At 41.2% G+C, this 27,996-nt stretch overlaps 2 protein-coding genes across 2 annotated transcripts; one reads left to right on the forward strand and one right to left on the reverse strand.

Moving 5' to 3' along the window:
* The first annotated feature begins 844 nt into the window (after positions 1–844).
* On the forward strand, positions 845–11,204 carry aars1 (alanyl-tRNA synthetase 1). The gene is made up of 20 exons (XM_088416521.1): positions 845–950; positions 2,380–2,537; positions 2,621–2,809; positions 3,035–3,180; positions 3,442–3,633; positions 3,718–3,862; positions 4,466–4,611; positions 4,719–4,827; positions 5,154–5,304; positions 5,437–5,561; positions 5,854–5,998; positions 6,079–6,257; positions 6,448–6,561; positions 6,648–6,854; positions 7,301–7,485; positions 7,713–7,821; positions 8,666–8,779; positions 9,040–9,246; positions 9,737–9,850; positions 9,971–11,204. The coding sequence occupies exons 2-20, from the start codon at positions 2,394–2,396 to the stop codon at positions 10,148–10,150; spliced, it is 2,901 nt and encodes a 966-aa protein (XP_088272647.1). The 5' UTR covers positions 845–950; positions 2,380–2,393; the 3' UTR covers positions 10,151–11,204.
* A 392-nt stretch (positions 11,205–11,596) lies between these two features.
* On the reverse strand, positions 11,597–27,420 carry st3gal2 (ST3 beta-galactoside alpha-2,3-sialyltransferase 2). The gene is made up of 8 exons (XM_088416584.1): positions 27,404–27,420; positions 26,895–27,339; positions 21,816–21,875; positions 21,146–21,279; positions 18,227–18,406; positions 18,081–18,126; positions 16,568–16,687; positions 11,597–16,487 (listed from the first exon to the last, which is right to left on the reverse strand). The coding sequence occupies exons 1-8, from the start codon at positions 27,418–27,420 to the stop codon at positions 16,314–16,316; spliced, it is 1,176 nt and encodes a 391-aa protein (XP_088272710.1). The 3' UTR covers positions 11,597–16,313.
* Between the last annotated feature and the right edge of the window lie 576 nt (positions 27,421–27,996).

Here is a 27,996-nt window from a genome sequence, read left to right on the forward strand (position 1 = left end):
CTCAGATGGCCATCTTTCAACAGAAAAGCTGTTCACTCATACTCTTAATGTGCAACGTTTGATCAATGTAGATAGTATGTCAGTATGTAACATGATCAAAGACTTTTCCAATATTTGAAATGTAAGTTGACAGTGAATCAACCAAACCTATTTAAATTGAAAAAAAAAATCAGTCTTTAAAATGGTGCAACAATTAACAATGAATGTGATGCAATTTAAATTTGTGTAACTAATTGCTGTCATCTGGACTAAGTCTATAAGGGGGTCAGGATTTTTTTTCTTCAATATATGTTTAATGCAACACTAAATACATCTTTCTGATTAATACAATATCCATTTTTTCTGTCCGTCTCAGGAGGTGGCCATTTTGCCAGTTCCTGATGCCTGAAAACAACATCAAAGTTACTCAAGGTTCAAGTCATAACCAATCACGACTTGTGGAGACGTATAGAGCATAGTATAGACTTCCACCTTAAAATGATGCAATACAATACCATAGTTACAAGGACTCCATGCATTTAATCAAGGCAACTTGATGCTGATGAGATGTTTCACATTATGTCCTTTAAAGTGAAGCATTAGTCTCCCAATTAAATTTATACACGTATATTATGAACTTATTATTCAACGTAAAGAACAATGTAGTGGTGATATTATTAAGACAACGCATACCTATGTAACATTCAGTCATGCGGCTTTTCAGTTGCATCAGCCGTGCAAGGCTTTTCGCGTCAGTGGAGTGGCGGGCTTGGTTGAGAGTGATTGTCAATCTGACCAATGAGAATCGACATTGATGACACGACTGTGAGTGTGGGCCAATTGACTCTCAGTTTGGGCGTGTTCCCTAACAGTGGCTTTCAATCTTGACGAGCAGCGTGGCCCCACACGGACGGCAGTGCGGCGTGTTTGGGATCCGAAAATCTACTCATTCTGCGACATTAGCGGTTTATGTGAGTGCTACCGCTTCCATAACATTAAGCTTTGACGTTCAGGTGTCCACCCAGTTGGAGTTTTTGCCTGAACTATCCGCGTTAGGTTGTAGTAGGCTAGCCGGCGTTGCTAACCATTAGCTAGCTAGCGTCATGTTGTCAAGTTGGTGCCGCTGACTGTCCAGCAGCAACCACAGTAGCAATCAGCTGAGTGGCTTCCAATGCGGTGCACCAGTTAGCACCAACTCTTGGCACTTTACGCTACCTAACAGCTGATTAATGTTACGGTTATTTTATTTTTACATATAACCACCGAGATACTGCTCTTCGAAAACGATGAACCCTAATAACCTCTTACTAAGCTTAGCAGTATTGAGTGTTACCTAAAATCAATCAGGTGCACGTATTCCCAGTTTTAAACTCCATCATCACTATTCGCATTTTCCAGCACTATAACTGGCTTGTTGTTCACAGAGGCAGAATTTTCCATTCTAGTACCTCAGTGAATTTTCACCTGCCGTGGTGTGGTTTTGTAGTCAGGGGCGGGCCCTGGTGTTTACCTTTTCCCCCCGTGGGCTTCGGTGATCTCCAGGCTTTCAGCTGCTTGCTTTTCTTTGCTGCCCAGCGCATGAATGAGTAAACCCCGCGGGAACACTCTTCGGAATGCCTTTTAAATAAGAGCTGTTCATTATGATGTTGCCGAGGTATGGTTAAGCTCCATTAAGTAGTTGTACTAGAGACATGCTGGTTGTTTTACTGCTGCCACTAGTCTTACAGGGAAAATCAAGTCAACCAATTATTTAAAATATGTTCTCTGAGCCCCCACTAATCTAAACACTACTGCATCCTGATGTATATTGTTGGGTCGAGCGGCGGCCAAGAGGCCATCTCAGGGGGCACCCATTTTGCCTATTTCTGCCAACTGAAAATGACCTCACAGTTGTTTAGATCTCACTCCAATCACAGCTTAACTGTTTTATGATCACCCCTGTGATGTACAGGTAATGTTTCAATTATTATAGATTCACTCAAGCACAGAGAGAACATGCAAACTCTTTGTGATGCAAGCATGCAGTGGCAACCTTAACTTGTTACATATATCTGTACTTCCATGAAGGATCTCACAATGGGTATGTTCATAGATTCCAGAGATACTGCTAGTTCACAAAAAGTGCCCAAGGCTAATTTGTTGGTGTCGTCTGAAATTAGAGTAAAGAATGCCTCAGAAGAGGCTTGCCTGAGTACACACCTACTAAACCGTAGGCGTGAATCTTTAAATATTTTGGGAAAAGGATGTTCAATTAACATTATGGGTTTGCGTTCTTAATGATTGATCAAAAGACTTTATATAATCACTGCTGTAAGGAAAAATACTAACATGTTCACAAATGCGATTTAGAAAACTGTTCTCTTGTTAGCTATCATCAGAATCAATTCTTCCTTGTTCTAGAAAGCTGATTCGGGATGGATTCTTCATTGAGTGCTGCTCAAATCCGCCAGAAGTTCATAGACTTCTTCAATCGTTATGAGCACCAGTATGTGCACTCTTCATCCACGATCCCACTGGATGATCCCACACTGCTGTTCGCCAATGCAGGCATGAACCAGGTGAATTCCTAATCCTTGACCAAATGTGCAACACTCTGTCCAAAAGTGTTTTAATTGACTTAACTTCTCTTTACCTGTATTAGTTTAAGCCCATCTTCCTCAACACAATTGATCCATCCCACCCCATGGCAAGGCTTCGTCGTGCAGCCAACACCCAAAAGTGTATCCGCGCAGGAGGAAAACACAATGACCTGGACGATGTGGGTAAAGACGTTTACCACCACACATTCTTCGAGATGTTGGGATCCTGGTCCTTTGGGGACTACTTTAAGGTAGGATGGTGTTCATTACATGAAATAGTTAATGACAATAGCAGCTGTAACTTAGGAAGACATTGTCCTCGAGCTGGATAAGTGGCAAAAACCTTGCACATTTAAATATATCAATATGCGATCGTAAGATCCATGGACAGCCTTTTAACTGCTTGCTGGTGAGATGCTCTATTACGTTGTCCTTTAATGTGCTCTTTCTATTTCCCTGACCACTGCTTACTGCAGCATCTGGCCTGCAAGATGGCCCTGGAGCTGTTAACTGAGGAGTTTGGCATTTCCATCGACCGGTTGTATGTCACCTACTTCGGTGGCAATGACGATGCAGGCCTAGAGGCCGACTTGGAGTGCAAAGAAATCTGGATGTCTCTGGGGTAAATAACTTCAGGGAATTTATTTTTGTTTTTAACAGTAGCTTTGATATCAGCTGTTTTAACTTTACTATGGGTGCAAGATTTGGATATAGACTAGTTATTGTATTCCAGTTTGTGTGTAAAAGGTAATTGTGTTACCTTTTTCAGAAAATGCTCCAAATAGCAAAATGGTATTTTCATGAAGGAAATTAATTATTAGCACCAACAGGAGAAATAAATTCACCTATTAAATAATGTCTCGCATTCTGCTATTTCCATTAGGATGGAAGAATCTCGAATCTTGCCAGGTAGCATGAAGGACAACTTCTGGGAGATGGGAGATACGGGCCCCTGTGGTCCTTGCAGTGAAATCCACTATGACCGTATTGGTGGGAGAGATGCCTCCCACCTTGTCAACATGGATGACCCCAACGTCCTGGAGGTCTGGAACCTTGTCTTTATCCAGTTCAACAGGTAGTGTGCACACTGAATGAGAGCAACTTGACTTGCAAGCTTGACTTGAATACTCATCGGGGCATTTTCTGCCGTTCTTTTAAGAGAGTCTGAGACGGTGCTTAAACCGCTTCCAAAGAAGAGTATTGACACAGGAATGGGTCTGGAACGTTTGGTGTCTGTGCTGCAGAACAAGATGTCCAACTATGACACTGACCTCTTCATCCCATACTTTGAAGCTATTCAGAAGGTACGCAAAATCTTGCATTTTCTTTGTCTATTATTTGTTTTATTACATTTTTTTTCTTCATTTTGCAAGCCAAAATTTCATATTTTGAATTTCATGTGTCCTGGGGTTAAAAAAAAATACCACCACCTCCTGCCAATCAACGGCTGGGTTAGGTACCAGCACGCAAGCAACCCTAGTGAGGATAAGTAGCTCAAGAAAATGGATAGAAAGTATTGCTTGCCTTTGTGGGGAAAATACAGGAAAGAAGACCTTGAAAAAATGCAAACATATTAATCATCACAATAGCAGGATTGAGAGAAAAAAATCACCAATATTGCAGTTACATTTGGCTTTCCTTAATGTACAATAATTATACCTCGTAAAACAAGAGCTATTCATTTCTTCTGTTTTCATATAGTATAATGTTATTTTTACTCATTAGTAGTATTTAACAAGAAAGTTGTTTTTTGGAGGAATGTTTTTTGGAGGCCTGGATCTTATTAAAATATTTTCTTGAGGGTTAATTTAAAAAACCATTCTGGTTCATGAGTTTAACCAAGCGTCATTGTTTTTTTTTTTTTTTTTTTTTTTTTTTTTTTTTTTTTTTTTTTTTTTCTTCCTCAGGGTACTGGTGCTCGGCCATACACTGGTAAAGTAGGGGCAGAAGATGCTGATGGTGTTGACATGGCCTACCGTGTGCTGGCTGATCACGCTCGCACCATCACCATTGCCCTTTCAGATGGTGGGCGACCTGACAACACTGGCAGAGGGTACAAATTAATAGGCTGCATTACACTTAATTTCTTTAGTCTGAATTTTCGGTATGAAAGTTTCATGCTGTGGCCAAAGTATCATTCATGTTTTTCATTCCATACAGATATGTTTTGCGGCGAATTCTGCGTCGTGCCGTACGTTATTCCCATGAAAAGTTGGGTGCCCAGAAAGGCTTTTTTGCCTCTCTTGTGGATGTGGTTGTCAATTCCCTGGTGAGAATTTTATTTCCCGCCTCAACACAATCATATAGTAGATGTATTTGGGCTAACACAAAGCATTGTGTAAAGGCGACCGTAGTGCCACTTAATACAAGCTTCAAATTAAATAGATGGTCCAAGTGACAAAATGATATGAATTAAGACTACTTTGAACATTGGAGATGCTTTTCAGCTCCAACCTGTCAAGACAATCCTCTTTTGACACTGGCAGTCAGTGAAAGTGAAGATTAAAGTTAATTTTCTTCCATATGTTCTCTACACACCTTATTTATCTTTTATTCTTGTTCTCCCACTGTCCTTACCAACCTTTTATTTTTCAGGGTGATGCTTTTCCCGAATTGAAGAAAGACCCAGAACATGTGAAGGACATTATAAATGAAGAGGAGGCACAGTTCCTCAAAACACTCAGCAGGGGGCGTCGGATCCTTGATCGGAAGATCATGAGTATGGGAGACTGTAAAACCATCCCAGGTGAGAGAGACCTGAAAAGCATCTTCTGTGTGTGTGTGTGTGTGTGTGTGTGTGCGTGCGCGTGTGTGTGTGCGTGTGCGCGCGCGCTAATGGAGAATGTTGAACAGCACTTTGCTCCATCTGTGCTTCCAGGGGACACTGCATGGCTCTTGTATGACACGTACGGCTTCCCTCTGGATTTAACCTCCCTCATAGCAGAGGAAAAAGGCATGGTGGTGGACTTGGCTTCCTTTGAGGAGGAGAAAAAGGCTGCACAGGTGAGGGAAATGAAGGAGGGAACCCTCGGACTGTTTGTGGACTTACTCATCATGCATCTAATATACATATATTACAAAACTGTTTTCCCAGAGGGACTAGATGATTACATTCATGTGTTTTGGAAAGTTTACATGTTTAAGTGCTGCGTATGTAATATTGATAAGGTTCGTAAAGCTGTTTGTGAGATTAATGTGCATTTGTCATTCTGTTAGTACGTACAGTTTTAGAGATTTTGTTTTTTGTGTAATCAAACTGAACTGAGTGTGTGTTTGTTTGTTTGTTTGTTTGTAGTTGAAGTCCCAGGGTAAGGGTGCAGGAGATGTGGACCACATCATGTTGGACATCTATGCCATCGAAGAGCTGAGGAACAAGAATATCCCTCCCACAGATGATTCTCCCAAATACAAATATACCTCTGATGAAAATGGCACCTATGGTATTAAACCACTAAAATAAAAATACAGACTAAAATTTTGTTCTTTTCTAAGCCCTTATTCATTCTGATGATGTTATCAGATTTCCAACAGGCCTCGGCTACAGTGTTGGCCCTGCGCCACGACCGCGCCTTTTGTGACCAAGTGACCACGGGTCAGAAATGCGGTGTGCTGCTGGATCAAACGTCTTTCTATGCTGAGCAGGGTGGACAGACATTTGACGAGGGCTTCTTGCTTCGTGAAGATGAGAAAACGGAGGATGTAAGTGCTGTCATACACATTTTTTAAAGCTTTACATGTTGTCAGACATAAGTATTAGTTTTTATCATTTACAGTTTTTGTTGGTTTTGGATCTTTTGAAACATTCTGTTTGAACAAGTTACTTCTTTTTGTATTTGTGACATTTTTGGTACAATGGAAAAAATGTGTTGCCATGGTCTGTGTTTTGCAGCGAACGGAATTCTCAGTAAAGAACACACAAGTAAGAGGAGGTTACGTTCTACATGTGGGCACCATTTATGGAACGCTGAAGGTCGGAGATCGTGTCACCTTACATGTGGACGAGGTGAGCTCATCAATAGCTGGACAAGCTTGCACAGGAAAAAAGTCTGAATGGCTTGACCGTCTTATTTACCCATGTGCTGTCGCCAGGCGCGGCGTAGACCGATCATGAGCAACCACACTGCTACACACATCCTCAACTTTGCTCTAAGGGGAGTTTTGGGTGAGGCAGACCAGAGGGGCTCCTTGGTTGCGCCAGACAGGCTTCGTTTTGACTTTACAGCAAAAGGTGCCCTGAGCACAGGGGAGGTCCGTCGGACTGAGGAGATCGCCTGTGCTATGATCAGAGATGCAAAGGTCAGTGCTGCTACCGGTTCTAAAATCAAAGTTGAAGTCCACGTGTTATATTTTTATTCTTAGTTTAGAATCCTTTATTAGTTAACCTGTTGTCATGATCAAAATGGGTTATAGGTGCTACAAGTAATTGTAAATTGTAGAAATAAGAAATCTCCAAGTACAGTTCAGTTGTATTTAATGTTTAAGTACAGAAAAAGACACATCTATGATAAATGCCAAATACTCACAAACGAAAGACCAAACAAAATTCAAGGTTCAATCATGATCCACGAATCAAAAATTGCTTAATCCCCTCCAAAAAACTGCCATCGTACGTAATGTATTCATATCTACAATTTACATTTTCTTTAACTTAATAAAACATTTCTGGAGACTTAAAAAAAATTAAATAAAAGGATTCCAGTCCAACTGAAATGTGCTGCTGACGACCACCCTCTTTGCTTCAGCCTGTTTATGCCATGGAGGCCCCCCTTGCAGAAGCCAAGGCCATTCAGGGTCTGCGCGCTGTGTTTGATGAGACGTACCCTGACCCTGTGAGGGTCGTGTCCATCGGCATCCCTGTTCAGGAGCTGCTGGATGATCCCAACAGTCCTGCCGGTTCCCTCACGTCCATTGAGTTTTGTGGTGGAACGTGAGTATTTCCTTTGCCTTCTTTCATGTCAGTGTACAAAACATGATAAGTAAAAGAAGCAACGATGTATGTTTGTTAGGGTTCTAGCTGTCTACAGTAGTTATTATTACAGAATAAATTGTAATTGCAACTACACTTGTAATACTCAAACTCTTCTTGTCTGTGTCCTTTTTGTCCACTTCCTGCAGCCTGCTAACTACTGTCCTGTTCCATTTTGTTATCCGTAGCCATCTGCAGAATTCAGCTCATGCTGCGCCGTTTGTCATCGTCTCCGAGGAGGCCATCGCAAAGGGCATCCGCCGTATCGTTGCTGTGACAGGAAGCGAGGCCCAGAAGGTTTGGACTCGCCCACATGAGTGCGCTAAATATTCTACGCGTGGTGTTTGTTTAGGGTCAGCTTGTCAACACGATTTGCTTTCTGCTGACGACCTGATTGAATTAAAATAGCTTTGGCTTCAGAGCTGGGATTTTCAAATCGGGGACACATTTTCCCATAGTCATTAAGATGCAAAACCCATTTCATAGAAGTCAAATCAAGCAAATTTATTTTTAGGAAATGGCCTCATCATAATTGCAACATTTGATTTCAGAGCACCTTGGAACAAATCTCAAGAGTAAATAAAATCTAAGCATTGTTGTACTCAGAAACTGAGGTTTCGTCTCAATTGCAGATATAAAGTTCACCAAAATGTAATGCATTAATAGCATTGAATATATTTAAAAAAAAATACAACCACATTTGCAATTTAACAAAGATCATATTTTATTGTACAGCACATACATGGCTCTGTAAGAGCAGTAAAGGACAACATCGATTTTTGAAACTTAATGACTCCTGTTTTGGATGTGTGCAAAGGAAACATTCTGTCTTCTCAGCAGCCATCGAACGCTCAAGTGGGTTTGCATTTAATTATAGATGACCCCCCCAATTCCCCTCCTCAGTATTTGCTGCTGACCATGGATTATGTGAGGCAACAAAATAGGGTGTCTTTTAGCTGGTTACACATGACAGGTCAACAAAAAATGATTTAACTGCTGCTGGATGAAATACTGTATATCAGGTGTCTGACCTTTATTGAATTCATGGCCCTGCCATCACACTGATGGGGCTCCCGATACTGCATACTCACTGAACTTTGGTGCATGTACTGCTGATGCTCATCCTCATTTTGTTTGCCAGGCTCAGAGGAAAGCAGACGCACTGAAACAAGCTCTGACCGCTCTGGCAGATAAAGTAAAGCAGCAAACAGTTCCCAACAAGGATGTTCAGAAAGAGATTGCGGATATCACAGAGGTATATTTGTGCATCTTGAACATGTTTTGCCTTCTGATTCTCTTGAATTCCCTCTGATATGATATCGCAATAATAGTATTACAGGGGCACCTTGACTATAGGGATGCTCCAACTTGTTTTTTAAGTCAGGAGCTTCTGCCTTATCGATATGTGTATTTTATCTTGACTTAGACATGATGAACAAAAAAATGTTCAAAACCACATTTAGGTTGGTAAGGTCTCTGTAGATTGTAACTTATTTGGCACTGTGTTTTGTGCAGTCCATCGGTACCGCAGTGATATCCCAGTGGCGGAAGGATGAGATGAGAGAGACCCTGAAGGGGCTGAAGAAAACCATGGATGACCTGGACCGCTCCTACAAGGCAGACATCCAGAAGAGAGTGCTGGAGAAGACCAAGGAGGTGATTGAGAGCAACCCCAACCAAGCCCTGTTGGTGATGGCTATGGAAACTGGGGCCTCTGCCAAAGTGAGTTTTTTTTTTTGATTCGTTTAGAATTTTAAATAGCAGCAATGACCAATGGAAGATTTTATAATGTTCTCCTCACCCCTTTCGCTCTCTGTGAAGGGAATCATATATTAGGTTGTTATCATTATGTTCTTAGTTCATTGTTACCCATTTATGCAATCCTAGTTCATCTTGACCCTGTCCTTAGATAGAACTGTTGACGCACGAAAGTGTGAGCCGGGACCTTGGCCCAGCTGCCGGTGGCGCCCGGCTGGCTCTTTTGTTGTGTCTTGTAATCTGCTATGCTTCTATTCAATAAAAGCCGGGGGGAACGGCTGGGCAAGTGGAAAAACTGGCGTTGGAAGACCCACGAGTTACATTTGCCCAAGCTTTTTTCCCTACGCCGGCGTAGAAAAGTCAATCTTGGCTGGTCTGAGTTACTCTTTTTGCTGTTTAAGCAGCTAGGCTTGTCCTAGTCTTCTTTTCTGAGATTTCTCTGACACTCTCCCAGGCTCTCAACGAGTGCCTGAAGGTGCTGAAAGCCAACTCCCCTCAGACCGCCGCCATGCTCTTTGCTGTGGACCCCGATGCCGGCAAGGTCATTTGCTTGTGTGAAGTCCCTCAGGTGAGTACGCCTCTCATTTTCTTCTATCGCACGCCTCTGATCATTGTCTATTTCGGTCATGCACTTTGAATTCCAAATAAGCACCGTTGATGCTAATGGGAACTTGTGTTTGCCCCACAGGATAAAGCCAACCGTGGACTGAAGGCAAGCGAGTGGGTCCAGGAGTTGTGCCCTTTGATGGATGGCAAAGGAGGTGGCAAGGACATGTCTGCACAGGCAGCCGGTCGCAACACCGAGTGCCTGCAGGAGGCGCTACAGATGGCCAAGCAGTTTGCAACTCTCAAGCTGGGAGAAAATTAAGATGTGGGCTCAGAGCCACTGATGTGTTGTGCTATAAATGTGGTGGTGAAAAGGGTGGAAGATGGGAGCATTATCTACTCTGCTCCTTTCAGTCTGATCCAGAATGGAACAGCGTGGGATTTTTATTTTTTTATTTTTTTGTTCCTCACACTCATTTCGTTGGCCGGTGACCGCCATTGAGAGTGTGTCTGTTAAGCTAAACCTCACTCGAAAGGTCTCTCTGTGGAAAATACACTCACTTGACATAAATTTATAGCAGCATCTCACATTGCACTCTGACAGGACGTAACGGGCAGTGTAGATGGCATGTGATTTCCTTTGCATGCTTGCATACAGAGGATGAGAAAAGGATTTCGGGGCCCAGAGTTTATCTCTGAATAGTACCGAAAATTGGCAATTTTGCACATTGCTGTTTTGAGCACTAATCTGTACCGCCTTTTTCGTGCTCATCCTGTTGTCATCTTGTAGATGTCAAAACTTCCTCGACAGCACTTCCTCGTAGGTTCAGGACTCATTCCAACTGAAATTGACATACAATTTGGGAACTTTGTGTCCTGCCTAGACTCGGAGCCATGACATCAAGATGTGAGCTAAAGCTCTTTGGATGAACTGTAACTGTATCATTGCTTCTGCAATTAAGAAGCCATCATGTTATAAGATGTAACGGACTAATCTAGTAAATTCATGTCTTTGTCCTGTATAAATGATTATGTCCTCTTTTCGGTATGTAACTTCATTTCTTTATCACATCAACGCACAATATTTCGTGACCACAAGTCTCAAACCCCAGCGCTCGAGGGCCGCAATCCTGCATGTTTTTGATGCTTCAGTTTTAGACGCACCTGATTCAAAGTTTTAGCTCATCAACAAGCTCCGCTGGAGCTAGAAAATGATTTTAGTTATTTGAATCAGGTATGTTGAGGAGAGCAGCATCGAAAACACGTAGGATTGCGGCTCCTGAGGACTGGAGTTTGAAACCTGTGGTTTAGTCGTATCATCGAAGCTGTTCCATGGGCAAGACATTATGTCATAAATAAAAACTGTTCTGCCTTGCCATGTTGCATTTCGCTCTTTCTTTACAAATCAGTTTTTTGTTGTTTTTTTCCAAATCACTACTATTATGTTGGTCAACAAAGACCAGAGTGTTTACACTGAAGTTTCACACACAGATAATTCCACTTTTGCGCTGCCAATGGTCCAAGGTTTTTAACTCACTAGATTTTTTTAAGTTGTCGCATGTCAAGTCAGTGCCCCATAATACCATCATTTATTACAGCCTGCTACGGTACAATTATGACCTGATGTGTACACTAGATAAATGGGGGCATCATCTGGTAAACCAGAGTTGTTACTATTTTAGGAGATCGAAATCAATTGTAACCAGTCTTTTCTCATTGATTACTTATGATTTGATGTTGGCTGAGAGTAAGATGGCCCAACACATCATACCATTTCAGGAAACCTTTATTTTTACAACCTAAGATACAAAGTGGAGTGACAACAAATACAAGACTGTTGTGCTGCAGTGAATACACAGTGTGATGTAATAAAACTGCTCGATTACATTTTCTACTTTTGTCTTCAAATGTATCTAACATAACATTTTTGCGTACTTGCAATGCGCTAAATCCGGATGCATCCGAAGCAAACACAAACTAGGGTCCAAATAGGATTTTTTTTTTCCAACGAAGGTATGGGGTAGTGCCATACTGTGTGTATCAATTGCCCATTAGTGTGAAATCATAAAATATTTTCATACAACGGTATACTCAGGCTTCCACAAACCCCTACATTAAAAGGAATTAATTGGTAATCTTACTAAAGTGATACGAATATTTTTAGTTATGTTTTTGATCCTTTTCATCAAACCAAACCCATAGAAACAGCGACAATTTCCTACAAATGTTACTCGGGTGCTTGAGACAGAATCTTCCAAGCTGGAATGTGCATCTTGGAGAAAGAAATGTTAAAGACAAGTATTAATAACAATTGGTCATGTAGTGGGCATAAAATGTTGAAATTGCTTGTCAGAGAAGAAAAGAACGATAAAACAATGTCTCAAAGAATCCTCTAATTTGACCAAGAATGTGTTATGCAGCTATCTGTATCACAAAAATATGAGAAAGTAATCATGTGCAATTTGAAAATACTAGAGCAACAACATATTGTTTTGTCTTTTACGTTGAACTGAATCGCTAAATAAAATGATAACGCTGAGGTTTGGGTCTCATTTTTGACATAAAGCATGGTCGAGGAGTGTTGACCTTTGACATCCATTTTAAGTATGATGCTGCCGAGAAAAGTTGGAACCAAGAGCCCATTTATTACTAATCTCCTAATGTCTTATTGGTTAATGAGTGAGTAGTGGACAGCAGCTGCAGAATGTGATATGCAATACATGGTTAGAATGTCTGGCACACGGTAAATGCGTGCGAGTCATATACTACACAGAAAAATGGCGATGAATCACAGACATCAATTGTCTACTTTACAACATCCTCCAGTAGCGAGTATTCCTGGCTGGAAAGAAAAGTTCAAAGCATTGCTCTACGTGTGTGACAGTGTGAACTGTGGAGGCAAATGTGTGACTCCGCCTACTAAACGTTTGACCCCGCCCACTGAAGTGGTAGAAATGGCCATATTGACGTCCATACTGGGTGAATAGAGGATCATAAAGCCAAGGAAGCACATTTAGCTTGTTCAGGGGACCTGAAAACGCAGGAGTCCGTGTTGGTCCTGACTGTGTAGGCCATAGGGGTCAAAAGATAAAGGATGACATAGAAATGACTGGAATGGGTGCAGAACCACATGACCCCACCAGAGAGCGCACTCCCTGGCTGGTTGAGCCTGGTATTTGGGCTGGATGGCACATCATTAAAGCTACAAGAAAAGTTAAAAAAAAGAAAGAAAGAAATAGAAGGTGCTCAGACTCAGACTGTGTGGGTAAAGTCAAATGTTTAGCAGGTGGAGTTAAATGTTTGACTCTCCTCATTCAATGAGCCACGCCCCAAACTACGCTCTCGGGCCATCTTTATTTGTTTATTTATTTATTTATTTTAAAAAGAAGCAGACAAAGGGTGAAAGCATGTCTGAAACGACGTTGGAATATGTTTATGTGCTGGATAGCGCGTAGAAGGCACAGCTCACAGCCAGCAGATTTACAGCAAGTGTGTGTCAGTCAGTGTAAAACTAAAAAAAAAAAAAAAAAAATGCAAAGATTAGCAGATGTTTGTAATGAGCGACCAAGTGGCTTAAGGGTCGATATGTCCAGCGGTGACAGGACAAGGCACGAAAGCGTGAACGTCGCATGTGGGCAAGTAGTCACTACAATGTCCTATTTGAGCCACTCTTGTCTCTTCAAAACAAACTCAAATCGACTTTTAGAAGCTGTCATGTGCAAAAAGAGATGATTAAAATTGATGATAGACAGAACCGATGCATCCAAAAATAAAATACATTGATATGCAAATAAGGCTGATATTAGCACAGAAAGAAAGAGTTCTCTTCCCCGTGGGGGGCAGTTAGACCAGGGGTGGGCAAACTAGTCCTCAAGGGTCTCATTTGATTTTTTATAAAACCAGATTATTCGTAGATGAGGTTAAAAATTGTTGTATTGCGTGTACAAAAGGGATAAAGTGACCATCAATATCAGAGAGTACAGCATAGAATTCAAAGGTCAATGGATAAGATAAAATGTTATGATCTTGTAAATGTTACTATTATGAATGTCATAGCCAATTATTTAATACAAATTAATACAAAACTCAAACAAGTGAAGGAATATATTTTACTTAATTAAGTGGCAGCTATTTTAACATACTCATTACACTGAGAAATAAAGCTGAGCTGTGAGACTTGAACATTATTACTACATGGATATGGGATGTTCAACGGTAAATTTGTAGCTTTTATGGGGCTTTCAATTTTGCTACTTTGTGGGCCTGAGAAAGCCTTAACCAAAGTAACATAATGTGTTTTCCATGATTTTACTCATTAATGTTTGAAAAGGACTGAGAGAATCTTTCTCTAAGTCTTCTGATGTGTTGTTTTTGCTGGTAGAAAAGCTCATCTGTATAATTAAACTGAAACGGTCTTCTCGTCGGTTGTAACCTTGCCGTCTCAACTTTTTCTATACTGTGCTCCCAGGTGCTTTTGGGAACCTACAGTAGAAGTTTGTAAACCCCAGAGAAAAGTAGCTTCTAGGTCAAATTTAAGGCTAGCTTAAAGACAACAAACGATGTTAGACTAAATTACTGACTTCTTTTTAGCGTGTGTAGCTTTTAACATTTAACAGCTTCATGGTTATCATTTCTCAATGACCTAACTTTACATTTTTTAGCAATTATTTTCCTCAGCTTTTTTTATTTTCTTTTTTTTTGTTTTGCAGATAATACTTGTAATGAACGATTTGAATAGTTTCACTCATCAGCTATGATGGAGTACATCATTTCATGAGATCAAACCTGATTTCATTCAACAATATGTTTATATTATGGTTATAGTTTGTAGAAGTGCACTAAAGCAGTTTTTAACATAGGGTACACCCTGTTGCAGGTATGTGATTTGTTTTATGTCTGTATTAAAACCACAAATCTCAAGCCAAAACAAGTGCAATCAATTGAGCGCTATGGACAAGTAACTTCAATTTGCTGGAAAACATTCTTTGGGTTAGTCTTATTCATTTAACAGACAGTGTTATTGATCCTTTTTATGTAGCTCCTTGACGCAAATGAAACATTTCCCCAAAGGCGCCCTTCAATGTGATATTTCTTTTTGCTGAGTAAAAATGTTTCAGGGACACCCCAGGGAACAACAAAGCAAACATCATTTGAGAGAACAGCAACAGTTCGAAAACAGTTACAATGAGACAACGGAAATAAAACACCCTGAAGAAAGGTCATGTGAAAACCAGAAATGAAAGTGCAGGTTAATGGTGATATCTAAGGCGTGTGGTGACACTGTACTCCTTGAAGCGACAGCTGAAGGTTTAATCGGCAGGTACCAGGGACTAGCGGTAGATGAAACTATTATGTCCAACAATTTCACATCCAGGCGGATTCCGGTGGTCCTCCTCTTGCCACATTGGCATTAATCAAGAATGAGCTAAATCCACTTGGACGCAAAAGTCCTTTTGGATTTTTGCAGTCCTTCAATCAAGAAATGCAGCACAATTTGCGGAGAGCCGTAAATCACAGCACAAACGACACAAACTGGGACCAAATGATGCGTTGCCCCGCTGGCCTCGTCGTGCTTTGGCTCTTAAATTGGACCGTAACACACCACACGGGGATTATTAAAAGTCTGATCACAGACCAGCGTGCATCCGTCCAAACACGCGGTCAAAACGTCTCTTGGAGATTTCCCTTTGACGGGATTCCAGGAGAATCACTCTCTCAGCTCTTAGTCATCTCCTCCTGCAACTTATTCATTTTACAAGGTTAATGTGATGCGGGAAGTCATCCTTGTGAAGGATTCTTGAAGAACTCTTTTCTACCGAATTGAGTAATACCTCTACTAGTTTCCAGCCGAGAAATGGATACTCTCTCTGTGCCATTCCGTCGGTGCCTCATAATGTGCGCTGAGTCATTCCTGTCTGTCTGTCTGTCTGTCTGTCTGCTCGCCTTCACAGTGTTGCACTGTGTTGGTCAACATCCCCAGCTCAGTCGTTTGTTGCTATTGGAAACACTAACCGGGGAACAATGGTTCACTGGAGTGCTGATGCTGCCGTTTCCCGCGAAAGGCAATTTGTAGCTGTATAAACGGTGCAGGATTAGATCGGTGGAGAACGTGACAGAATGTGAGGATTCCCTCTCGGGCGCTCTCAATTCCAAGCTCAGTGGCAGTCAGTGTCAGTTTGCTTGACAGCTCTGTTTTTCACTCCTGAGTCGAGGCCTGTGAAGACGAAACGCAGCCCGTGTCGTTCAGCCTCGGCTCTTATCACGTGAGGCGAAACCCCGCGGCTCTAACCTCCCCGTCGCGGCGTGAGCAATCGATACGTTGGCACATCTTGAGCGGTGGTCCACATACAAACATTTAGGTACTAGCTAGAGGGCTGGACTCGGATAAGGTGCGACACATCAATGACCTCTTCGTATCACCTTGAGAAGAACTGGGACAAATTTGGGAGCGTTTATCGCATCATCAGTGGCTGAAACCGTCTCCCTTATTTTCCTGGATAAATCGTGATTTTTCCGGCTTCAGCCAGTCGCTGAATGATCTGAGCTTCGAAGTCTGCATCATGGACACCCGTCTTTCGGAACTCTCCGGCGTAACGGTTCTGCTCCCAGTAGTGGTGCCAGTTTCCACGGCTGTCCGCCCCAAATCCAAACACATTCACCTGGGGAAGTTGACATTGGAAGCTCGTGTGACGTCCTGCATATGACGTCAATGACGTTGAAGGTGTGAGCGTTCACTGACCTCATCGCAGACGTGCAGGGCGAAGAAGAGCACCAGCATGCCCGTGGATGGGTAGCGGCCATGATGCCTGGTCCAGTGATCGTGAATGTATTTAAAGAACGCTGGGTTGAAGATTTGCACCTGGATATAGACAATTTGTTTCTTTTTTAATGAACTCACCACACCCACAAAGGAAAATGGTGGCTATTACTTGCGTTCTATTACTGAACATGAAACAATTGCCTGAGGTTTTGCATACTTTAAAACACCGCTTGAATTTGTTGAGCATTGGCACTTGCATAATTGTTCTCGTCTGTATGTAAAAAAAAAAAAAATGCGATCACTAAAGTTATCCCTCAATAAATCTCAGGAGTGATTTGACATGTTTTCAGCTTCCAAAAAATTGTGGGACGCTCCAAAATTGGGAGGAGTCAGCTTGATTCCAGATGCCAGTGAAGGCAGGGGGCAAGCTTTGGAATGGTTCCTGGCTCAGACTGTCACCTTCATCTGTCGTCTAAACCTAAATTCATATTCGTAAATTCCTATTCCAGTCCACTTTGACACAAATCAAAATAATCGGCACGATATTTAGGCTTTTTTTGCAAATATGAATTCAGATGAGGAGAGACCAGGTGACAAAATTAAAACTTTGATACTATCGTTTTTATGTCTTCACAGAATGGACAAGAGTAAGAATGTGCGTGTAAATTTTGGTGACGATAGATCGTAGTTTTCATTCAATCACTGAGACATTGAGGCTCTAAACTTTATACTTCAGACAGCGAACAACTCTTTTGTCTATATGCGAGACTCCCCACAACTAGCACAACTTAATAGCTGTGAAAGAGGGAGTGTTTCTAGGGGCCTTTTTGGAATTTGTTGGTTATTTGCTGATTTCTCCAAAATAAATTGATCGGATAAAAAAAATACAAGCTAAAATCATACTGCTGATTAAAAACATATTTTTTAGGGGTGAAATTTTTTTCAGCTTTTAATAATCTTTGGAAGAATATTTCTCGTGGTATCCTTAGGCATATTTGATCCACAAGTCCAGAGGATAGATCCCTTTCCAATTAAATTGCTCTTAATTTAAAAAGAAAATTGTACTCGTATGCCCATTTAAGAAGCCCTGCTTCAAGATGTATAACCAGAATAAATGATCTGGTGAAAAATAGCACTTTTCTATTCTACAGGTAACTTTCAGTGCCAGGAAACAAGGCTTTCGGCTGCTCTCAGGAAATCTTACAAATCCATACTTTTGGTTGTACTCCAAAATAGGCTGTAAGACTGTGTTAGTGCTTAGGCAAAGAGTCCCCATCAAGTCTCCACATGGTAGGGATTATGTGGACTTTATCTGTTTTCGTGGATTAAAGAGTGAGCGGAAGATTAGTTAAAACAAAGGGATGGTTTCAAGCTTAACTAATCCTTCGTCAACAAAAGGGACATAATTGCAGAGAAGCACTTGCTGCAGTTTTGTGTGTGTATGTGTGTTTTGTTGCATTGTGTGAGCAATTAACTCAAAATAATTGCTCACCTTGTCTTTATCCACACGAAGAAATTGCTTCACTGGAGCGTAGGTGCTAGAGGAGAGACATGTTGAATTACTCTTTGATCAATTAAATTGGTTGACGTTGATGGATTTGTTAGCGCAGGGTTGCCTGATTCATCTCGTGCGCTTACAATCGGATCTGGCCGGTAGACAGCGCGCTGGTGATCCAAACCAGATCCAGTGTTTTAAAAGGAACCAGGACAAAGCTGACGTTGGCTGCCAGGTTCTTGGCGCTCTCTGGATACATGAAGTGATGAGTGGTGTGGCTGCCAGCATCTTCCTCGTAGCCCACCGTGGGGGCCAGGTTTATCCTTAAAAGTGTGAAAGGGGAGCGGTATGAGAGATCTTTGCACTCAAGGCGCCACCTCATTTGCTCATTTAAAAACAGGCTGCATTGTTAAATAATAAATATTGTACTAAATAGACGCATGGGGCTGCAGCCCCTCAGAGGGATTCTTTATGGGTTTCTCATATTGCAGACTTCGGCTAAGGCCATAGCAGTAAACTAGGAAGAGGCACGTGGGCTACGAGTGATTATTTTCCACTATTAGCTTTGAGTTTATGTTCTCGAAAGAATTTAATTAAATTGTTCTGCTGTTCATAAAAAAGAAGTATACAAGTATATGAAAAAACATACTAAGCCGAGTTGTCAGATCGAATTCCACAGAACTCTGTGGAATCCCTGATAAGTGAAACATTCCGATTCAGATCATAACCAAAATGATAGCGTCTTCTTTGATAGATAAAAAAAAAAAAAATTCTCCTTGAATGTAATTTGCACTCTGAGGTGATTAAGGAGCATCTCTGTAATACAGATTAGCTCTCTTGTTCCTCCCTATGGCTGAGCCCAATTGCTATAAAGTATATTGAATAATGATGAAGGCAATCATGAAGCACTGATGTACTGATCTTGAGACAGTGACCCAAATCAATAATGAACATCTTCTTTGCATGATGCTTCAGTGAGATGAAGAAAACGCAATGCAGATACCTTACCCAGAAAACAACTCAATGTGGAAAGTCAAATAGAATATGAAATTCATGACATCACATTAAGTAGCCAAGAAAATGTCTCGATGCGGTTTGTCCAGACAGGCAGGAGGTGGGCGGCAGTGGTGGTGAGCGAGAGCTCATTTTAAATACAAATTAGAGTCAAACTGCAGAAATGAGAACGTTGAACATGATACGAGTCGGAGGGGAAGCTGCCCACACATGTCGACTTGGAATGAAAAGCTTTTTTTCCAGCCCCCCCCCCCCCCCCCCCCTTTTTTTTTGATTCAATATCAAGGCAGCACAAACAACAGGACACAATGCTATGCACCTCCTACCAACGTCTGTTGAACAGATTATATGTGTTGCCAGTGACAACTTCCATATTTGTGGCTTCTAAAGAGTATACCGAGAGCAGGGGTCTTTTCCATCAATCCATTATTGAGATTTACTATTGTTAAGCACAGTTTATTCATTTTTACATATTTCGAATTTCAATTTCAGGTATGTCGGAGTATAGTCCTGCTTTATTCCAACCTCCATATCCGTCTCCCTATATTCCATTTTGGAAAATGTATGCAATGTTAATTGTAGAACTTTAAAAATCCAGCTGTCCATTTTCTGGGCCGCTTATCCTCACTAGGGTCGCAGGCATGCTGGAACCTTCTCCCAGCTGTCTTCGGGCAGTAGGCGGGGACACGAAGAAAATACACTATTTTCAAGTAAGCAATGAAGTTGAAAGTATGGGCAAAGCTTGAAACATGTACCAGTTTGTGATTCTCCGTACCTGTGAGCAAATTGTGAGCATTATCAGTCATAATCCGAGAAAATCAATCCCTATTTGTTAGCAACAGAGTGAAACATCGCATTCACATTCATCGCATCAGACAAATTTACAAAACTCAAAAAGACTGCGTTGACCTTGATGTCCATCACATTATATGTTAGTGCCAATCTGCTTGTTTCTTTTGAGGCACCGCTGACTTTTCTTTCAGTTTCAGAATAAAGCTATCTCAGTTGAAAAACCTTTGGGATGGTTTAGCCTGTCTGCAACATGTAGATAAACCCCCTAAATACGGTAAGGGTGTAAATCTTTGCCTTCAACCAGGGCCGGTTGAATTCCCTCCATTTTTGTTTTTGTGTCATGACATAGTGTGCATCCGACGTAGCCATACGGAAGCCAGGAAGAAGTGAATTTGTTTGAATATATTTTTCAATTTATAACATTCATTTGGGTACATTTTAATTTGATTCTGAATCATAGTTAGTGAAAATCCCAATTCTAATGTAAATCAATTTTTTGGCACGCTACCAAAGTGCAAGGAGAAAACACAAAAGAAGAACATGCAAACTCCACACAGGAAGAATCAAACCTGCATCCTCCGCATGGATATTCTAACCATTCTTCCACCATGCTGCCCAACTTTGATAATAGTATTTAATAAAATCATTATAGAATGCGTGAGAACTCAACAATAAAAAAAATGTGCTACTAACAATGCAAAAGATTTATAATACCATCATATTTTATGACCCTATAACAACTTGATGTCGGTATCGGTGATGCTGGCACCGGTATTTACTTGGTATGGACCGATTCTAAAATTTCAAGTCTTGCAAACTCAAAAGATCTCAAACATACATTAAGAGGTCATAAAAGTGAATGCTATTTATCTACATATACAGCATTATCTGTGGAAAATGATTGTTGATCATGAACCACGGAACAACAAACAACGTTTTAACTGAGGGATTTGCATTAGGCTAGTATGACATAGGAACTAGATTGAAACCTAAGGATTTACTCCGCACGCCTGTGAGACAATCACAAGCAATAATATTCCACTTCTTAAGATTCTTGACCTCCTAAGAAGTCTATGACCCTGTCAACCAATAAGAAGACACGAAACACTAAGATTAAATATTGCATTAGATACACATCTGTCTACTTTACCTTCTTTTATCCATGATGTAACTTTAATGAAACAGCCATCTGCATCTTCACATTTCTACTTCGTTTTATAGGCTTTTCATGTATCCACACTACTCACTCCACTTACCTCATGATGTAGTTGTGCCCATCTATGGTGGCCCCATATCCAGCCCCACGCAGGTTGCCAGAATTCCCCACTACAGCACACCGTAGGCATCGTCCGGGATCCCATGAGCCATAGGGAGATCGTCCAGGAATAACCTGTCACCGGGATCAAACATCAGACCATCAATAGGAATAATAAAAGTTGTTTTCTGGTTGCTTAAGCACATTTTATGAAGCTATTGGCTAATGCTGCTAAACCCTTCATACTAATAAGTGATGAATCAATAATAATAAATGAATCAATTTTCTACTAAATTCCTGTTTCCCATCAATAATCTGATTTGTTTCTCACCTTCTTCCTTCCACGTTTTCATCCCTGGCCTCTAATTCTCACTGTGCTCACTCTGCCTGCTCCTTCCATTGGACTCCACACTGAGATCTTAACTGTCTGTGGCTTAGTTCTATTGCACAAGCTGATAGCAAAGCGCTAATAGTTCAAAACCGTTTCCCCCTGTGACCCCATGGCCAGGCAGTTGTTAGAACAGTGTCAATAATAGCCATTGATGTATATAGTTTGCAAGAAATATGTTTATCATATCAACCCCATGAGTAGTTTTGCAATATTTGTTATTAGGTTTAGAAATTGTGCTACATTTAAAAGTAGTTAAGTGATAATAAATTCAATCACATACCTGGAACAACCTAAGCAGCACCTGCTGAATACTGTGGGGTTTAAACTGGGGCTGCAACATCTACAGGCAGAGGAAAATATGGTTAAGAGGCTCTGCAGTGGAACCACATCTGACAACATAATTGAAATTTAGCGGTGTGCGAATGTGTGTGCGCAAGTGTGTTCTTTCTGGCTGGATGAATAAGTGTAACAGAAAAGACACCGCCCATGTGGACCAAACCACGATCCAACATCATCAGAATAAATGAGGCTAGTAAAATATGCGGTCACAAATTAAAGTGAGTGGAAAATTTTGAAGTAATAGCAATGTTAGCAAACAATGTTGGTTTACTAGAAAATGTAAAAGTGCTTTTTTGGAATGATTGTGCAACACTGAAAGACGGATTAGTGCTAGCTACATATGTATTATTATCCAGAAGCAAAGCTGCGATAGAAAATCATCCAAATTGAGCATAAATCATATTCATAACCTACTTTACAAACACAGATGCCATATTGCAATAAAACTTTTGTTTAGGATCTAAACTGAGATTTTGGTTGCAATGCAAATGCTTAATGCTTTATAATTAAAAAAAAAAAAAAATCCAAAATTTGAAACAGATTTCATGGCAGGGTAAGTCATTGATTACAGTAGCAAATCCATTTTCTAGAGCCACTTATCCTCACAAAGGTTGGAGGCTTGCTGGTGCCTATCCCAGCTGACTTTGGGCAGTAGGCGGAGGACACCCTAACTGGTTGCCAGTCAATCGCAGGGCACACAGAGCAGAACCACCATTCACATACCTAATCACACACAAGGACAATCTAGTAAGTCCAATACACCTGCCATGCATGTTCTTGGAGTGTGGGAGGAAGTAGGAGTACCCGGAGAGAACCTACACGGGTTAGGCAGAACATGCATACTCCACACAGGAAGGCCCAAGCGAGGTGGATTTGAACTCAGGTCTCTGAACTGTGAGGCAGATGTGCTAACCACTGTGCCACCGAGCCATAAAAAATGATAAAATACAATATTTTGAATAAGACACATATGATCAAAACAACCAAAAGAGAGGGAAACCATGTTAGTTATAACGACATCAATTTTGGTAGTCCGGCCTCCGCTAAGATGAGCCATTGGCTCAACGCTGACTGCATGTTATAAGTGCTAGGAGTTGTCTTAATCACGTGTTTGGGATCATGACCATTTAAGATGCCGACCTCTGAGTTGACTAAAAGCGAGCTCTTGCATCTCCTTGTCTGTTTTGTGCTTGTCCTTTTATTCTGGGGACTTGACATTGTTAAAGGAAGACATGCTCTTGCCAAAGATCAAATAATTTATACTTCACAAGAGCCTCCGAAATTTACTCCCACGACGGTGTCTAATTTGGGTATGAATGGTACACGTGTGGTGGGCAATACTGTAGCCATGCACCATTGGCTCCCATCCTCCCTGCACAAAAAGCGCTATTGGCGCTTGAGCGCCAAAATCATCAAACCGGTTTGATACTAGGCGACGATGGCGGGCACCGTCCATGATTCAGACGTGTTCATGCACTGATGGCATAATACCATGGGCTTTTGGAGCATCGATGGCGCCAAGTACGCGCCTGAGAAGTGTATTTGAAGATTTGCCTTGCAGATGGACAATTAGGCGGCAGAAAGTCAAATTAAAGTGCCTGCTCTTACAACCTCTAAGTGGCAGCCGGGGCTGGCTCAATGTGATTTTCAACTTTGGCTCTCTTAAGTAGCGTCAACATCAGCATATTACAGGGGCAAAACGCTCATTCATTTGTCTGAGGATAATTCAAGCAACTAAACATAATTTCTGCTCCATCATTCTTATTTTTACTTTTTCAATCGCAGTTGGCCTCAATTTCTTCCTGACACACATTGTGTTGCTTTACGTCTTCCCCAGCAGCCTGTGTGCCGTCATGTCTAATTCCTTCTCTTTAATTTCCCCTGCTCCCTCTTTGTTTCTCCTCCTCTTGTCTTTCTTGGTCTCTTCGGGACACCAGAGCGGCACGCTGCTCATCAGTGCCGATCAGACGGCACTAAATCTGTCTTTTACTCCTCCATTACCTCTCTGACTCTCCAGCTGGTGCTTTGCCTCCCCCTTGTTTCTTCTTCCCTTGCTTTCTTTATCCCTCCATCCTTCGGCTTTTCCGTCTCAAATCCAGCTTGGCACATTGCACTTCTGTTGTTCTGGGACCATTAATCTTCCTGTAAGCTGACTACGAAGGTACAAGATACCTGGCAGCAACTTCTATCACATGAGTGTTTTATTATTCAGGACAGCCAGTGAAGACATATACATTTTACTTCAAATAACCGTCAGGCGTCTGATACACCAGCATAAGTTCACACTCAAGCTAGCGTTGATAGTCACCTGAAAGACACAAGCTAAGTGTAGTTCCCAAAATGGTAGAAGTTTCTCTGCTCCTTCATCCTCCCTCTGTTGTAATATGCCCTAATGACTTGGCAGCTGTTAGTCACTGTTTGAAGTATTTTGCAGACTGAGCTGGACTGAGCCTTGCGAGTTTAAAATGCACATTGCTATATTTACACTTTATACATAGGTTTAAAAGCACAGTTAAGAGCCATAACCTAAACGATCTCAGAAGATGGACAATTTTCATTGTGTGTAGATAGCTGTTGTACCCAAAGCAGTGGATTGATTGGTTTAATGACAACAACACAATGTGGATTTGTTGATAGGTCACAATTACTATGTAAAAAAAAACAAAAAGCAAAGACATTTTGCCTCTGTAAGCACAATACACAATATGGAATAAATGGTGAACTAGGAACTGGCAGAAAATGTTTCCAGGTGTCTAAAATTATTTTTACTGTAACGTTCAGTGTGTATCTTTTATCTTGTGTTTTCGGGGATCAATGGATTTGCAGATATTGAATAGTCACAGTAACAAAGGGGAACATATTATAATGGTTGAGAAAATGACAAATTTTACATAAGGAGATGGGTGTAAAAGTGATCATTGCAACTTTACTTTTAAAAGCTGTAGGCCTAGTTCATTCATTGCTGTTTACTGTAGATCCGCGGGACATAGGCCATCAACAACTTTTTGTCATTGTTTCTGGTCCTGTGCAATTATTTGTGTCCGTTCCGAGGTGCAACCGGCCAATTTACTCTCAGCTTCTAGGTCCCTTCTCTACATGTGCTTCGATCTTCCGCGCTTCCTCTTCCCCTCGGGTTTCCACGTCTAGATCGAGCAAGTGATGTTCGAGATTGGTTTCCTGTGACAGCTCCCACCCCATCTTCTCTTCCTTGACCTCTTGTTTCACTGATATGTGGTTTGTCATTTGCCAGAGATCTACATTGCCGACAGTTTTTCACCAGTGGAGCTTTAGGATTCTCCTCAGACAGGAGTTGAGGGTTGAAATGTCTGTACTGTTTTAATGGGGGTTTCATTGTTCTCCAAGTTTCCGCGCTGTGCAGAAGGACACAAAATGCAAAGTTCACTGCTCTTCATGAAGCCTCTGGATGTTGAGCCTCATGAAGCGCTTTGAGATGAAAAACACACTATGCCTCATCAAGCAAAACTATATAGATTGTCTGCTTTCAAGATAAATGCAAATGTATATGATTTAATGCAGGAATCTTGACCTTGAATTTCTGGAACAGTTTAAGAATAAATGTGCCACACCAGACGGACTGGCCAAGATACATAAGGATAATCTAAGTTCCACTTCTCATTCTATGGATAATGAAGCTTGGTTTTGGTTAATGAAGCTTCCCTGTTGGGGCCTGGCTCCTGAGGCGGTAGCAGTGCAGAGGGGGAACATACTGCCGCGCAATAAATGTTTAAATAAGATTGGTTTTTCAGAAGGTTTTTCTGCCTTGTCTCACAACTATCCCGTTTTGTCCAAGGTAGTGTTGTAGTGAAGACCACACAAAGGAAGACCAAGAAATCGAGGCGTCTGTATCGAGACTGAGGCAAGGCCAACCCTTTTGGAGGTTAAAAATGAGGCATAATCAGACTAAAAAAAAAAAAAAAAAAAAAAAAAAAAACATACCAAAATGACCACCAGATTTTGTTGTTCATTATATTTGCAACAAAAACAAATTGTATTTTGTTTTGGAAATAATAATAGGAAACAAATCTCAGATCGGAAAAAAATGTTTTTCACCTTTTCTACAAATTATATAATCATACCTATTTAATTTGAACTGTCCTGAAAAGCCCCGATAAATATAATTTTACAAAAAAAACTACACACACACACACACACATATATATATACACACACACATATATATATATATATATACTGTATATATATATATATATATATATATATATATATATATATATATATATATATATATATATATATACTGTGTGTATATATATATATATATATATATATATATATATACTGTGTGTATATATATATATATATATATATATATATATATATATATATATATATATATATATATATATATATATATATATATATATACTGTGTGTATATATATATATATATATATATATATATATATATATATATATATATATATATATATATATATATATATATATATATATATATATATATATGTGTGTGTTTTGTTTTTTATTGCATTCGGCATTTTTCACTGATCACAGTAGTACTGGCTTTTCCAAAATTCCATAGTCTGCTGAAGTCCAAATTTGAGGGACAAGACAGACTAAAAATGCTTTTGATTCCAAGAGACCCTCAAACAGTGGCCTCTTAACCAGTCTTGAGGACAAGAATGCGCTCAAGACTACAACAGTAGTCCACGGTGTCCTTAAAAGAGATGCCTTGGCCACTGGGAAGCAGTGTCAACTTAGCATTTCAAGAGATCTATTTGAGTGCATTATCTGAGCTGGTGGTGTGTTAAATGGGCAATTCATAAAAGAATATTAAAGGACTTTTAAGAAATGAGGCCAAAAACTTTGTTGAAAACGAAGATTGGCTCAACAGTTCCAAAAAAAAAAAAAAAAAAAGGTAAAAATGGGTCATGAGCAAACTGGGTTGAGTTGTAGGTCTATTATGTGTCATGCTTTTTTCTGTGTATAAGTTTTGCAGGAAAAAATGGTTTGTTACTTACCACCCACCAGTAGTAGACATCAGAGGGCAGCTGGATGTTGTCTCTGGTCCAAACAGGCGAGATATCTGGTTCGTAGTTCTCATCGAACCAGTCCGAGACACCGGGATCTCCAACGCACCGAGGGCAGGCACATGTTTGCGGTTGCAGGGAGTCATGCGGGTTCTGTTTGTGCGAGCCCACGTAGCTGGGCACCAGCTTCACCCGCCGAGAATCCTCCCAGCTCGGCGGCTCCAAATAATTGAAGCCAACGCCACCCCGGAGCGAGACGGAGAAGAAGAGCGAGGTGAGAAAGACGAGAACCAACGAGCCAAGAACAATCCAGACTCTTGGAGAACATCTTCCCCGTCTTGCTTTCTCTGCTGTGCTCCCGTCTCCGTTACTACCTGCACCTCCGGGTGCTACTCTGCTTGGCCAAGGCCTCAGCTCCGACAGTCTTGGTGCACCCCTGAAAGGACCCCCACCCCAAAAACCCCAGCGTCTGTCCCGATGCAAGGTGGAGGAAGGGATGCGGCCCCCCCATGGCCATGCCCCCACCCCTGGGCCTGCCACTGTACCCAAACCACCTCTTCCTATGCTTGCTGCGAGTACCAGCCACCGAGGCTAGATGAGAGTGATCGGTCCAACCTTCTGCTTAGCAGTATGGACTACAAAGTTGCACACACTCTTATTTAAGTAAACACACACAAGAGAATTCCCAGTCTGTTTGTCCCACACAAGCTGTGGACTTGGCGATCTTCCTGCGCTTGATCTCTCAGCTCATTTTTTTTTTCTTCCTGCAAATATGTGCTCATCTGACACACAGAAGTTCCTGTTAAATTACACACAGCTGAAGTCGGAGATCTTTGCAAGTCCTTCCATTTCCATCATGACCAGCGCACCATCATTGATTGTATCCACATCTTTATCCTGACTTCCTCCTCAGGTCCTCTGCTGTCTTGATGTGCATTGCTCTCATTTGCTGTCCTCTTTCTTGCCTTCAGCGACAACGCAGTGATGAGTGAGGGTACATGCAGCAAGCCGTCGTCCTTTGCGTCTCTACCATCCGTGCAAGTGATCGAGCCCAGCGCAACTACTCTGCTTTCTCTCTTTCACGGTTTCTTTT

The sequence above is a fragment of the Hippichthys cyanospilos genome, chromosome 6 (assembly GCF_059441005.1).
Source record: "Hippichthys cyanospilos isolate Australia breed blue-spotted pipefish chromosome 6, RoL_Hcya_1.0, whole genome shotgun sequence".
NCBI lineage: Eukaryota > Metazoa > Chordata > Actinopteri > Syngnathiformes > Syngnathidae > Hippichthys > Hippichthys cyanospilos.